This window comes from Trematomus bernacchii, unplaced genomic scaffold, assembly GCF_902827165.1.
Source record: "Trematomus bernacchii unplaced genomic scaffold, fTreBer1.1, whole genome shotgun sequence".
Classification (NCBI taxonomy): Eukaryota; Metazoa; Chordata; class Actinopteri; order Perciformes; family Nototheniidae; genus Trematomus; species Trematomus bernacchii.
In genome coordinates this window covers 7328820-7344494 of record NW_022987477.1, presented here as the reverse complement: position 1 = coordinate 7344494, position 15675 = coordinate 7328820, and the positions used below count along the sequence as shown (strand labels likewise).

General features: G+C 43.3%; 1 protein-coding gene across 2 annotated transcripts in view; it reads right to left on the bottom strand.

The window, feature by feature from the left end:
* Window positions 1-15675, bottom strand: part of gli3 (GLI family zinc finger 3) — a 90242-nt gene that overhangs the window by 23241 nt on the left and 51326 nt on the right. For both annotated transcript variants that reach the window (XM_034150270.1, XM_034150272.1), the window contains exon 5: window positions 283-488. In XM_034150270.1, coding sequence (XP_034006161.1) covers window positions 283-488 — 206 coding nt within the window. The remainder of the gene's footprint in view (window positions 1-282; window positions 489-15675) is intronic.

Sequence of the window (15675 nt, the reverse complement as noted above, 5' to 3'; positions counted from 1 at the left end):
CTCACTCAGATAGCATCGCACCAACCCCTGGGTCTTAATAGAGATGGATCTAGTTGCCTCTCACCTGACCTCTTCTGATCTCAAACAGGAATTAAACTGATACAGAGAATCGAGATTCCCACTAAAAGCAATCAAACGGCACAAATCAATTTCAACAATCATTTTTAAAGGTCTACTGAGGCTTTGATGCGTATTTCTGCTGTGCTGAGGTTGTGTGCAGTTGTGCATGTGAGTGCATATGCATCAAGCTTTGTGCGTCGGTGTGTGTTTCACTTTATTCACCATCTGCAGGGCTGAGGCCCCGGGTGGCTGACAGGACGGAGATGGAAGGGCTGCTGTGGAGCGAGCGGATGTAGTCCATGTATGGGTTAATGTAGGGGTGCGGAGGGTGAAAGGGCGACTCCGCCCCCACGGAGGGGTTCCGCTGGGGCGAGATCCGGATGAGGGAGATGTCGGAGAAAGCCGGACTGCCCGCCATCCCAGGAGGCCTGCGGAGACACAAGGGAAAGAAAATATATTTAAAGAACATGGATACATAAAGTGCTACCAACTCAAAATACAATTTACAGCAGTAAATGTGTGTGATTGCTGTGAACAATCATTCTGACTGCAGTTCAAGTGAAGTTTGATTGAAACTTATTAAGTCACCACATGTGGAATAATAAGATATTTTGATTTGATTAGGCTCTAATGTTGCCAACATTGTGTAAAATTAACATCAATAATCCAGTCGACTCCACAATTTCAACATCATGCTCATTTTATTAGTCTCAGACAATGTAGATTGTATTGCCGTGGGTGGACTGGCAGTGGCGAGGCCAGACAAATGGACTGTGACACTATCTCTCTCCCTCCATCGGCGAGGCAGAGAGGAGAGCGCTGCATTCCAACTGCTCCCTACGCAGACATTTCCTCAGATCAAAGGCAGCTTTCACCACTGTGTCTTAATCAGAGGGAAACGTTAGACCGAGCTCACCGCTGGCCAGCGCCAGACAAGCAACGCTACACCACTTTACTCAGATGGCTTCAAACTTGGCTTTGAGCAGAAACCGTGTACAGAATTGCACATGACGGATACAATGTTGAACAAAATCCATCAGCATGTCTCACACAAGATGCATAATCTTACTTCTTTAAATTGAAAATATGATCAGGCTATTCGGTTTCTAATCAAAAACCTTTACTGTGAAATGTCTCTATGGTATGAGATGTGAAATAAAGTTGAGAACAATCAAGAAAACTTCATAGGAGCCAAGTTTGAGATGAACTAATTTGTCTCCCTTCTTATAATTGGCTAGGAGGGCAAGGAAACTTCATAATGATGGCCTTCGCCACAAAGGCCTTCCCCTGAGGATGTGGAGAAATCCAGATATCAGCCAGACATTAACAGGCTAAGAGATTAGACTGAATTAGCCCCTCCACTTCTCTGTGGCTCCCCAGTGGACCAGTCTACTGTGACAAAAGACCCCAGGAGAAGGAGAGGATGAGCGAAGGAGGGAGGCCGAGAAAAAGTGGGGGTTTAAGAAGGAGGTGAGGAGAGATGGAAAAGGGTGGGAAAAGACGGGAGAAAAAGTGAGAGACCTGGCCCAGAGTTTGTCTCGCTGTGACCTTGAGCGAGGCCAGGGGAGTGGAACAGCCCAATTACGACCTCCGCTCCGTCCCCTGATCCCCTACCGGCCCCTCCGGCCCTTTACTCCGCAGCCCCCCTAATGAAGGAGCTCAGGCCAGGGCAAATAATGAGTACTGAGGAGCGGAAACAACACACACACACACACACACAAACTGGAGGACAGACAGATGTGTGCACAGGCATCCATTCACACGTAAAGACTTTGTCGCTGGGAACCTTTCTGTAATGAGCCCCAAGGTGCTGTGGGACGATTTTCTTTTACAAGTGTGTGTGACAACATGTCTCAGTGAGGCTGAACACAGGTGAACGTGGAAAAAGACTCTCACTCTCACAAGGGGAAGTCTCAGTGAAAGCCTCATTGTTAAAGTGTGCAAAGGTGAGTGATCGTATCTGACACTGCAAAACAATGGCCATGGAATATTTTTTTTAACCTCCATTTCTTTTCTGCACGTCTCCTGTCAAGAAGATTCATGAGGAATTGTTTTACTTCCTCCATAGCTAGCGAGTCATGCTGAGGGCAACGGTGCACCTCAAAACAGGTGTGTGTATGTGTGAGTGTGTTTATGATAAGCAAGTTATGTGCCCACACGCCACCATTACATGCCTCATTTATACAGTTCAACAACACAGCTGCAGTGACGCTCACTTTGATGTGGTTGACCATGCATCTCAAACACACATGTACACACTCAGAGCAGTTGAGGGAAATCACACACAGAAAGTCTTTGTCATTGATTTCAGAAACAACCTTTACTGTACATGGAATGATACATTTTCAAATTCTGCACTTGACACTTTTAAATACAAGTCAGTAGAATACATTTAAAAATCCTTAAAATAACAGATGTACAGGGGTTCATTTAATGGCGAAATATATGGGAAAAACATTTCTGTATCGCTGAAATGGTTGCATATTACATTTCAGACTTTTGCAATGTAGGAATAAGTCCCCAGAAGGGAAGGTAGAAAGGATTCATTACTTTTTTTTCTCTCCTGGCCCAACACACCCCTGTATGAGGAAATCCAGACACCCACTCTGGCTGCAATGACACTGATTAACCCTGTCATACGTTGGCTGCATCTCCCTACACTAACCCTGGCTAAATGCCTCTACTTGGCTTGTTTTTCCAATTAACTTAGCAAATCAGAACAGAGCCCTACTGGAAGGTCATTGGGAAAAAAACGAGGTGATCAGAAAACAAAAGGAAAGAGAGCACACGTGTGGGTTGGAGGGAAGACGGTGGCACAGAGGAAGAGGGATATTTCAGCCTGTTGAAAAGGAAAAGCAAAAGTGTGGAAAGACTTTTGAGCACAAACAGTAGTAGGGTGGAGGAGAAGGAGGGAGTGTGTGAAGATATGGACTACGAATTGGGAAGTAAAGGCGGACAGAAAAGACTGGATGGAGAAGGAGGAGAGAAAAAGAGGTCTCCAGGGGGGCAGAGCCAGGTGTGAGGGGATTTGAGGAGGACAGCAGAGAGATGGATGGGTTGGAGGAGCGCGGCGGGCCTCTGTTCTTGTGAGAGGAAAAGCAAAAGAGTGTCCGATCCTCGGCGTTCAGCTGCTCTCTGCAGGGCCGTGATCGTCTTAGCATCTGCCAGTATGCATTAATCAACATGACGAAAGGAAGTAATCTGACAACGTTCAGTGTGTGTGCAGGAATGTTCCCTCTGTGTGTGTGTGCTGAGTAGGTGTGCGCGCCAAAGAAGTGGCGTCTTAGTTACACCTGATTTAAGATTTACATCAAAGCTGTACCGCGGGCTTCTCTGCCTTACCAGAAGAAGAAAAAATGTTCCTTCACTCCTCTACTTCCCTTCGTAGGTTTATAATTCCTATAAACCCTAAAAAAAGAAGACATCCTGCAAACAGGGCACAGGGAAAGACTGAGCTCCTGACATATGGAAGCCATTTCCTTTCACGTGGCCTCGCTTAAAACCAGCCAGTGCCTCTTTAAGACATCGCATGTTTACACGGGGCGGTCTGTGGATTTTAAACTGTCGTCTTTTTTCACCGGATGAATACACACTTGCCAAGTGTAAATATGCCCCCAAATGATTTTGAGGTTTGTGGAGGGGTGTGTGTTCATGTAAACATGCCTTGAATCTTTGTTTGGAACAAGGTTATATCAACACTAATAATTATTTTGGTAAAAGCTGCAGTAGAAAGACACAGTTGCGGTGAAGGTTGATGACTTCACTGAGCACAGAAGGTATCATTGTGGTGCAGCAGTTAGACCTGGTGGTATATTGACACAGCAGTCTGCTAAAACAGGACCCGGCTTTGCAAAATACTTTTAGCTCAAGCATGAAATGGTTGCTCATGAAATAAAATCTAACATTTCTTGATGTGTGCTTCACAGAAGGGTACAGGAAATTAGTGGGTCTAAATCCAATTATGAATGGTCATACACCATAATCATTTCATTCACAGCTGTAGGAGAGGTCTAAATAGGAAAAACATGGGAAAACGAACCATGTCTTGAGAAATAGCTAGAGAAATAGCTGAGAAAGACAACAGAAATACTTCCTACATTGTTATCTTGGAATTGGCAAAAGAAAAAGAAAGAAATGGGACATTAGGTCCTAATTTTGGAAAACACTAAAATAGCCTCCTGCATATGATGTAGGTATGTAACATAGATGTGATTAATTACTTTGACTTGATACAAAAAAAAAATAAAAAAAATTAACAACCAGGTATATAGTGAAAATAATGAGCCTAACATTAGCTAATTTAGCCAAAAATAATATCTTGTAAACAAAAATGCAGATGGCTGCATTGGCAGGGGTACGTTTCACTGATCTGGAAAGTTAACATGGCAGAAGTTATTTAATATGTCATTATGTTATAAACTGTAGAAATGTAGCATTGGTTGCAAGGGTCCCTGTGATTTGTTTGTTTTCTCTGTTTTACAAAAAAGTCTCTGTCTTCCATGGATGGGAACCTCCATTCTATATATGTATTGGAGGTAACACCATCACAATTGTGTACACCATAAATCCTCAAAAAGATATGAAAAATAAAGGAAGAGGAAGTCCAAAACCACAGACTATGAAGACCCATTTGTCTTCACATGTTCCACCTCTAGCCACAAGAGGCTAAGCGAGGTGGGAACTGGGGTTTTGGAGGGAACTGGGATCAGTCAGGTGTCAGGTCCTCTCCTGACCCAGGCTGACAGCATCACAGAACAATCCCCCCGCCAACCTCAGCTCAATCTCACCACCTCATAGAAACCTGTGCCCCTTCCCCTCCAACCCACCCAGCCACAGAACAAGGCTGCCACCGCACTGAAAGCCTAAACCAGAGAGGAGGAAGAGAGGGGCTCCTGACAGCGGAAACAGAAGCACTTTAAAGCTCCAAACCCTTTCACTGAGATCAAAGGGCCACAGGAACAGAGCCAGCTGAGACCCAAGAAGAGAGGAAAGGGAGCTGAGACAAGGGGAGAGAGAAGACAGACAGACTGAGACACAAACACAAGAAGGTGGATATATATTCTAGGGTCCTAATATTCCAATAGGAAAGTTTTCATTAAGTTCTGCCAGTGAACCGTATTCCAATGACTTCATTTTTCCACATTAGTAATGACAATTACAGCAGCCGTTAAAAGTCATTTTAAATTCAGATCCAACCTGCCCTCAGTCCAACCACTGGCTTTTGCATCTGCACGATTTGGCAAATAAGAAATGAACATGTTGCCACAAAAGGTGGATACATTTAGTCTGTCACCCAATACAGGAGTTGGCATTGACATATTTGTCTGTTTCTATGATCAAATAGGCTTGTGAATTTGGTTTCAATGCTATGAGCACAATCTTGCTCCGAGGTTGGCTTACTCTCTTCTACTAAAGATTTCAATCCCATGATCTTCATCAGCATATGTGGTGGAACTGATACATTGTCCTTATCGTGACCACTTTTAGGACCTATCTTCTATGTGGCTATCGCATAGTCGAGCTTGACAGTTGGATTTATGGTTGACACAAGGGGTTACCATCAGTCCAGCCCCAGATACCTTCAGCTAAATATTTGATTTATAGTTCAGCGATGGATTTTAGCCATTGATAGCACCACGGTAAGACTAGATGGATGTGTTGGAGATTTAAATATATTCCATCATAACTGCGTCTACAGTCTTTCATTCACTCACAAGCTACAGTGGAAGGTCGGGGCTTGGTTTATTACTGATTATAGACTATTCTAGATCCTGACCCGCCAGATGGTTTGTTACACAATGTGAGAAGATGTCCTTGGAAACAGTGATCGTGGTGAGCATAGGGTTTTTAGTAGGATGACTTTGCTAGATGTTGTGTTCACTATCAACCATCTTGAGCACCATTAACTTGGTGCTGACCAAAGTTCCTGCGGTTGCCATATTAGCATAGCTACATCGGCTACGTGCTTAGAATCCGTAGCTAAGTCGTAATCCCTTTACATATAACTATTATCTATAAATGAAGCTTCAGTAATGTTTAATTAGCTAAAGGGTGGGAATAAGGATTTATTGTCTTGGCATTTCACTGTCTGCATCAACTTTGTGTAATTTACAAAAACATAAATTATGGAGTTATAAGATTTAAAGCTTTCTACGTCTTGGGGAAACCATCATAGCACATGACGGAACAGAAGTTACATTGATTTCATCTGTCAATCACTGGCTGCATATTTGCTTTTTTTTTTATAATTCCAGGAACTGAATTTGTATATTTAAGGAACTTGTAGTTTGTTGTCCATCTGATCTGAGTTTCCTGCTCTCTGATTTTCTGTTTTCACCATGCAGGGCAGAGCAGACCGCAGACATGCTCTGGCTCGGCATGGCACGGTGAGGTTGCCAGGCGTTCGGGGTAACTATGCCCCCCCGTAGCTGCCAGGGCTCCGTGTGACCCCCTGACATCAAAGGCCTGGGTGGGTTCAGGGAGGTTGGGATGGCTTTCTATTCATGGTCACATCAAGCAGGATTCCCTCTCGGTGGGTTACTTCTGGAGGCGTGCCAGACATTCCCATGCACTGCAGAGTCAGTTCTCACATATACACTCGTTGTCCAGTTGAATAACCACGAGTCTCCTTCAGTTTCTCCTCCTCCCCCTGGGTCTTTGACTCATACTCACATTGTGTACATATAAGCACACAGTACATCCCCGTAGGCACGTATCACTTCCACGCTGCCAGAGTGATAACATGTGTTTATCACAGGAGCCATTGAGTGTGACAAGCTTAAGTCATAACAAACGGGCCCAGGTGTCCAACAATCAGGTTATAACTGCCGCCTGAGTCACGAACCTGCTGAAGGTGCGTCACACATGAAAACACTTCTTCTTTTAGATCAAGGCTCCTTGGCAGTGCTTGCACTTCAACAAAGTCTTAGGATTATGCCTTATCAAAAACAACAGATCTTTTCACTGCCTTGCGCTGTTTCTAAATCACAGCCAAACGCATTCGCCGTTATGAAAAGTTTATGTTTGGCTTGGCCACGCAGCAGGAGTTTTCTTTTGTTCTTCTCAGGCTGGTTTGAAAACCATTTTTCCACACTGCAATTAAATGTAATTTTCAGCCATCAAGATAAGAATGTCTACCAAAACGAATCAACAGAGTGTATAGCGAGGGAATGAAAACATGAAAGTACAATTACACAAAATGAGGCTGCCTTTTTTCCTGTAATTTCAAGGGGGCTGGAATCAGGGAAGAAACGTGAGACCCAAAAAAAACATGTTCTTGTTCCTTTTGTTCCTTCTCCATTGCTTGATTTTGCCTTTTTTCAAACAGCGCGATAGTTTTGCATGGACCATTGTACCTTGAACTTTTTACTTGATTGCGTCTTTTTTGAAAGCGTGCACCGGTTGAATTACCGCTGCTCTCAGTCAGTGTTTTGAGTTCTTTTGGCATGCCCCGGGCTAGAGAGAAGACAGGACGGGACTCCTGGGTGTTGAAGTGTTAAACTTGTAAAAACAGGGAGGAAGCACATCTATCTTTCCTTTTCCTCTCAAGTAATGTCTCGATGGCCCCAATGCCTTTACACAAAAACTCAGCTGACGCCTGCAGCTAAAGAAGGTTCAGGTTCCACACCCCACCGCCTCCGTTACCCGACAAGTCTAGGTAATGAGCGTGTGCGTCTGCATGCCTACAGCCTATCTCAGGTGAGAATGAGTGTGGCCCAGGGCTGCGAGGAGCGGCCCGGGCCCCCCCCCCTCAATTCAACACGTCACGCTGGGCTGCTGAAATGAGCAACCGCACGGATGGGCCTGAGCAAATCACAAACAATACACAGCGCTACAAGACAGCAGAGACACACTGCTGGAGATGGTTAATCCTTCAGACAGAGATCTGAGGTAGAACAACAGAAAAAAGAAAAGGGGGGAGTGGGAGGGAGAGCTGCGACTCACAGGGAGAAAAACAGAAGCATCAGGTATAAGACACAAAATATATGTTTTCTTCTTGGCACTGAAAATCTCCTTTTCAGAATGAAATCCATCACGTTTTCCTAATACATACTTCTTGTAGAGAGAAAAAGCAGACCGAAGAAAGGCAAGTGCTGTTGGGAAAGTGAAAAGACACAGCCTACTTTATTCTGGCCATTTCATCCATCTTGTTGGACTAATAAAATGTCATGTGGATTTCCTCGATATTTAATCATGAAGGGGCTGAGTGCGTGGCGGTGCCAAGCTCAGGCTTGATGAAGCTTTGGGAGGCTTAAAACAGACCTGTGTACATTTTGGATTTACTCAAAGGAGGATGTTTTACAAAACTGATATGAATGAGAGGGAATTCTTAATTAGCCTGCTATGGGAAACTTTATTTTCCCTTTCTTCAGAAAGAAACAAATGTCCCATCTTTATTGTATATCATTGGATGAAATTTCATTCCTTAAAAGTTACTTTCACAGTGATGTAAAAAAAATGATGGACATGCAACAAAAAGTCTTGCTGCTTTCTCACATGTGTCGTGACCCTGCAGCTGCGTGCATGACTGCACAAATGTCTGGACACTAGTTGGGGGGGAGGACTCAGAAAACTGACCGCCTCTCAAAAAGAACGGAAATGTAAGCAACCGATTTCTTTTTGGCTCTCTCCATACAACATTATGAGCTGAAACTACCACACTATCAGATGTAATGGACGCCACATCTGATAAGAGAGATAACAAGAGGCTGAGAGAATGGAATCGCTTTATGTGATATGAATTAATTAGCATTGGTGGGGTGAGTGTAAAAAGAGTGAAATTCTCTGTGACTTAGAAGATAAACAAATTTTAAAAAAGGGAGGAGAGGAGGTGCGGGGAGGCAATGAACTCATTTCCTCTAACATTAAAACTGTAATTGCTCTAGCCGGACTAAGCATCTTAAACATGTGGGAATATTTTACATTGTTGCATTTAGGTTTCTTAAATCATATAGTGAAGGCTTGACTAGGAAAGATGGAGAGAGGGATGAAAGGAAAGGGAGGGACGGAGCGAGGGAGGATGGAAAATGAGGAAAGCTGGAGAGGATTTATGGCCCTGTTCCCCTGGTCTCGTTACTCGCTGTAACTGGCCCCCAGAGTGGGATCGCAGGGTCTGGAGCCCACAGCCCAGAGATCACAGTAATGGAAATTCCACATTTCTACACTGCTACAGCATGACGTCTGTAGGGTAAAGTAAAAAGCGAAAAACTGACTCCATTCAAAGGGTTGAGCTAAAATGGATAATTGTACATTAGGAGCAAAATATTTCCTTTCTGAAATAAGCAGTCCCACCCATTCACCTGAGGCTCGTTTTTAAAACTACTCCCGGTATTTGTGAAGAGAAGCAGACATCAGGACTGCCTGAGGTTGTGGAGACGATGTGAGGCGGCGGGCTGCCAGCGCTGGGTAATATCTTGACAGTCACTGCCTCTCTCTAGCTCCCCGCCAATGAGAGGAGGGTCTTTACAAAGCCAATTAAGAACCAGCACGGATCATAGAAGTGACATCCCGCCACACCCATCGACTAACTTACCACCAAAACCACTAAAGACTGAGCTTTTACTTATGAACGCTTTATGATTGTAATATATTTAACATAAATTAAATGTTGCTCAAGGTTAGTATTGCTGCCAATGCTTGGTTTTAGAGCTGAGAAAACAAGTCTATTAATTCATTCGAATTGATTGACTAAATTGACAGAATTAATCAGCAACTTCTTCTATTATCGATAAATTGTTTGTAATTTGTCAAGCTAAGTTGCAAAAGAAATGGCTGGTTCCCAGTTCTCCAGTTTGAAGATTTACAAATGTTCTTGTTGTATATTTTTGTAAAGGGACAATTATTTTTTCTATTTTTAAAAAGCATTATGAAAACGTCACCTTCGGCTCTGGGAAACGAAAGGGTATTTTTCACTATACAATTCTGACACTTTATGGACAGAATGATTAATCAAGTAAAATAATGGGCAGATTAAGTGATAAGGAAAACAATCACAGCCCAATTTAAAATGCATATTATAATTATTTTAACAATAATTGTGAAAACTATGAATTATTAAAGGCCTAAGATGAAAAATGGAGTATAAATAGTAAGAGGGTTACAATTTAAGAAAGAAATTGGAAAAGGAATATGTATTTAAATGTCTTATTACAAGAGGGAAATACAGGGTAAATAACTGCAATAAATAAATAAATAATAATAAATACAAAAACACACTAAAATAAATAAACTATTGCTCAAACACTGTCAAGAAAAATATGTATAACGTGTGTGTACATGTGTGAGCATGAATGCACAAGCACACACACACACACACACACACACACACACACACACACACACACACACACACACACACACACACACACACACACACACACACACACACACACACACACACACACACACACACACACACACACACAGACATTAGCGCGGAGCTGTTGGCACCTGCCTGTTATCTCTTCCCCTCAGACCTGGTTTTCCATTGTGCTCCATGGGAGAGCTACAAATTGAGATCTCAAACATGAAGAGGGGGCAAATGACTCGAGTATAGAAAATCAAATCCACTAATGTGTTACATGGGCAAATTCACAGGCCTCGTATGAGAGATTAATGTATTCCTTTTTTATCTAAATGTACCTTTCTAAAAGATATTTATAACGGGGCCTCAAATTAAATTAAACCAAAGGACTAACACCGCAGAAATGACAATGAACAGGAAGTATTTGTAGAAAAAATAATCAGATAGGATTTGTATGAATGGAAATGTTATGTAAGGAATCATTTGTAGATTATAAATACTATACATTTGCTTAAGTGTCTATGCCATTAATACAAAAGTAATGCATGTGATATTTAATAACTGGGAATACAAATAGACACACTGCGGCAGGGTCAGCCTCAGCGTAGGTAATCCTAGCCTGGTAAGTAGAGTTTTGGAGCATGTCGGAACAGATCTCCACGGGTAATGACTCAACCTTAAACCTTTACAGGCCTTGTCAAATCTCTGCAGTGCCAAACTCTTTTTTTTTCCATCCAACCTGCTGGATCCATCATTCTCAAAATACACAGGTGCCTTCAAAACACCCTGGTCCTGTGCCCAGGCTGTGTAGAAAAAAGTCTACACTCTCCATTTAGGCTTCTGAAACTGCTGTAATACAAAAAAATAGATATACTTTAACTTCAATCTGCCCACATTTCTGCTTAGGCATTTATCTCCTTTCTCTCTAAATCCTGAAATTGCCTCAGAAGAAAAAAGGGGAGATATTCTTTCCCCCTCTTCGCACATTTTCACAGAGTGGTGCACAACTTTCTTTCTTCCCTTTTTTTTCTCCAGTGAAAATTGAAGAGGCTTTATGTCAAATACGGCTAAAGCCAGCCTCTCCATATCAAACAACGCAGCGCGAAAATTACTGTGGCGATGATAAGGCTGCCAGATAAAGTGGGAGAGGAGAGCGAGGGGGGGAAAAACTGAAAGGAAGTGACTCTACTCAATTATACTGCAAAATTGGTATGACTGAATATTTTTCATTCAGGTGACTGATAGTATCAGTGAAACTGCAATGCAGATAAATAAAGGAGCCTTCTGTCAAGAATAAACACCATTAATCATGAAGCCAGCTACTGCGTGACCGCCTGTCCCCCCGACTTACTCCATAGAGAAAGTATTAAAGAGGGGGGAGGTTATGGGGCGGGAGTCGGGGGAGGGAGGGAGGCTGGAGGGAAACCAGTGACTGCACCAGAGAGAGGTGACCTATGAAGTCACACAGAATGGGTTTTGGACAGTTGGAGAGCAGGATGAAAAAGTGGCCTTGGTCTCTCTCCCCTGCTTTACTCTGACAGCAGCCATATCTGGACAGAAATGATCAGATACGATTATAAAATAATAATCAATCCTTAACATAATTTATGGCTTCACTTTACTTTCTGTTTAAGTCTAGACGGTATTCAAATGTGAATATTAATAGTGAATCGTAAAGCAGCATATGATTTTAATCCTTTTTCAAACAACAGTCATATCACAAATATATATATAGTTACAATTTCCAATTATGAGGTTGACAAAAATGCTAAAAAATGTTGTTGAAAGTATGGCTGAAACTTAAATATATACTAATAAATGAGGCCTTGAAAGTTCAATCATGAGCAGCCAATGATGAAGCACCCTTACAAAACATGTTTCCTCTGGCTTCTATAAAAGCTTTTGCATTGTGTTTTGCATTGTGTGTGTGTGTGTGTGTGTGTGTGTGTGTGTGTGTGTGTGTGTGTGTGTGTGTGTGTGTGTGTGTGTGTGTGTGTGTGTGTGTGTGTGTGTGTGTGTGTGTGTGTGTGTGTGTGTGTGTGTGTGTGTGTGTGTGTGTGTGTGTGTGTGTGTGTGTTGCAATGCTCGGCCTCGTCCCATCTGGAAAGAGGTGTTGAGATAAGACTGTGGTCTTTATGCTAAGCAACACTCCGCTCCTCTATTTCCAGATTGGGCGCTCTGACAACAGTTTATGTAAATAACAAAACAACAAGGCACATTTACAAAAAAAAGAAAACCTTCTTTCCGCCAGGCAGAGGACAGCAAGGGGAAGAGTTGGTGTACGGAAACAACGGAGAATGTTAGGTGCTTCCAGAAAATAAAATGTTTAACAAGGTGATTCACACATTTGAATGTTGGTGAAGCAACAGCTCACGCAGACTTTAAGTCCATTTAATCCTTCCTGATTCATGATTTCGGAGCAGAGGTTGTGCTGCGATGACAGAGACGTGCAGCAGCCCACCCCCCCCAATACCTCCAGAATACCTTCCAGTCAGCGCGCAGCTGAACAAACACGCTCCTGAATGAAATAACCACACAGGCTGGGAAACACTCCCTCACAGCCCCCCTCGCTGCTCTCTACCTCCACACTGGCAGAAAATGCACTCCATGACTTTATTCATGAGTCCCACTGAGAAGTTTTATTTCCAACTTAAACTTTTGTTTGGCATGTTTGAGATTCAGATTGTTGCATTTTTCAAAACGTTTTGTAATATTTCAGAACAGAAACAGTTTAAAAATGCAGTATATTAAAAAATGTGTTTGTGTGTAGACAGGATTAGAGACTTTGTATGTCGAAGTTATTTTAAACATTTTCTCAGAAGTTCGGATGCTTCAATTAAAAGTCTATTTAAGAACTTTCTAATATTGTATGTATTACTACAAGAATTTAAACATTAATCAACAAACGCCCAGGGCGTTATATTTGCTTTACAACTTAACAAACTCCTAAATAAACTCTGTCATTCTCACCAATTCTTTCTTAAATCCACATACGGTAACTGCGCAAAAGGTTGTGAGTCAATTGCTTATCCCTTAAGAATGTTTTGTTGTTTTAGTGGCCCCATTCACAGCACGAGGGCCTGGAGACTCCAGAGTACCCCGATGCTGATAATTGACTTGTGACGAATACCTCTGTTTGTTCTGAGCGGTCTCCTGGTGACCGAGAGCCGGCGCTGAGCCGCATGAGAGGGCTGTTTTGTTTTGCTGTGTACCGTGGTCAGGCAATAAAGCTGCTATGAAAGGAGCGGTCTCTTCTCTTGGCCCCGACCTCCCCCCAAACTCCCATTAAGCCAAACCAGCACAATGGTGGTGGCAGAGGGGACCAGAGCTCCCAGGGAGAGCCTGCTCTTCACCAATCAATGTGTTTATTTAAGCAGGAAGCATCTTCTCTGGAGCACGAGGGCCACGAGGTCAGTTGTTCCCATGCTAGGGTTGCAAAGGTAAAAGCACTGGCTTCAGGTCAGGAAAGACTTTCACTGGTCCTGGATCAGTATAGGACATTTGGTGTCTTAAGTTAGGATAAAAGAAGGAGCGTTGTGTTGTTAGTTGGCTTTGGTTTCATTTTAAACTGTGGCTGTTCAACATTTTTCCATGTGAATATATGAGTTCCTCAGTAAAGCAAGCACCCACAAGAAGGGACCCCCACCCCCCTCCAGACCCTAAGGCTTTAATATTGAATGGCACATTGGTACCTTCCCCACAAGAATTCATAAACTAAACGATTAGCCTCTGTCTGTAATTGCGCTCTCCCTTGCCTAATAGGGGAGGTGAGGTAAAGAAAGAAAAAACAAAGGACAGTTAATTTGTGATTTCCTCTGCTCATTTGAAGGCAAATTAAGTGTCAAACAGCTAATACGGTGCATATTTCATTTTATGAGCTTTTAATTTAATTCTTCCGCCTCATATCGCTGGAGCCCGTTAGGTGCTCTGCTAACACCGGCTCTCGCCTGAAAACAGGGACCATAAATAAACATGTTTCAATTAGGCCCTTCACAGTAATAGGATATGATTCTGTTCATTTGCCACATATGGATGGTGGATGTGTCATTGTGGCGGAGAGGAAACAAGCTGCTGGGCGTTCGCACTGTTTTTCTCCGGCCATGGACGCCCAGTGGTGGCTGGCTGGTGTGCGTGGCGGGGGGAGGCTGGCTGGATTGATGGAACTGCCGCGGGGCCAACCCAACTGTAATTACAGGCCGTAATGAGAGGCTGCATGGGGAAGTACTGCAATAATAGTCCCTGTGTACTTAGGCATATCTTTGAGAGGGCTAATAACGATTAATTCTGCTCACCGAGGAGAACTTGTCTTAAAACAATTCAATATTTCTCCATAAGCCGCCTCCTGTCCCCTCCATTTCCCTGCAGCGACAGCTATACGTTGACTGCCCCTATTTGCTCGAGCCGGCTACAAGCAACGTTGCTCAGCTGAATGCATCACTTTTAAATCCACAGTTATTCGGTCGTAAACTTGCACCAAGTCGAACCAGGAAGTGTAATTAACTCCAATTTGCCATCAGGTGGTTAGACCCAGCTGTAATACAGCAACTGATGAGTGCTGCTTCTCGCTGAGGAATTCAGCGCTGCTTTTTTAATCAAGAAAGCAATATTGTTGCTACCCTGCGCACAGACTCAAAAGTAGTTCTGCATTAAACCTGAGCAAGTTTGTTGATAACGTGTGTGACAGTCAGTACACGGATTTGAATAAGGCTGGCCACTAAACAGCTGTCTTATAATCATGACAAATAGTTTCCCTCAGCGTAGTGTGTCATATTAAACAGCTCTATGCTTAATGGCTTGGATAAATAGGCCATAAGTAGCATGGCAGAGCATGGCCGTGTTTTCAGTGACAGCAAACCAAGCGCACAGATAACGCCTGTCCGGACAGAGTGACTGAAGACGCCGGCGCTGCGTAACTTCTCCCCCTTAATTCAATTCCCTCCACCCCCCTTCTTCATTTCTTCCCTCCCCCTCCCTAACCTGTGCTCCAGATCGTACCAAAGCACTCCTGACGGATAACAAGCCAGGCTGTTTGTTCGAGCCTATGTTGCCGGCGCGTGTTCGCCCCATTATCTCTGCATAAGCTAAATGCTAAATTATATTTGCCATTTTGTTTGCAGTGACATGGGGCATCAATCACCTCCCTTTTTTATTTCCTCGCCTCTCCACCCCCCCTACCCTTTTTTTTCCCTCTGCTGCAGCCCCTGAGCAGGAGATGAGGGGTTGAGAGGTAGGGTGGGCCGGAGGTGGAGAGGCGGAGGGGGGGACATCAAAAATTCATTACGCTTAGTGGCACATCAGCAAGGGAGAGATAT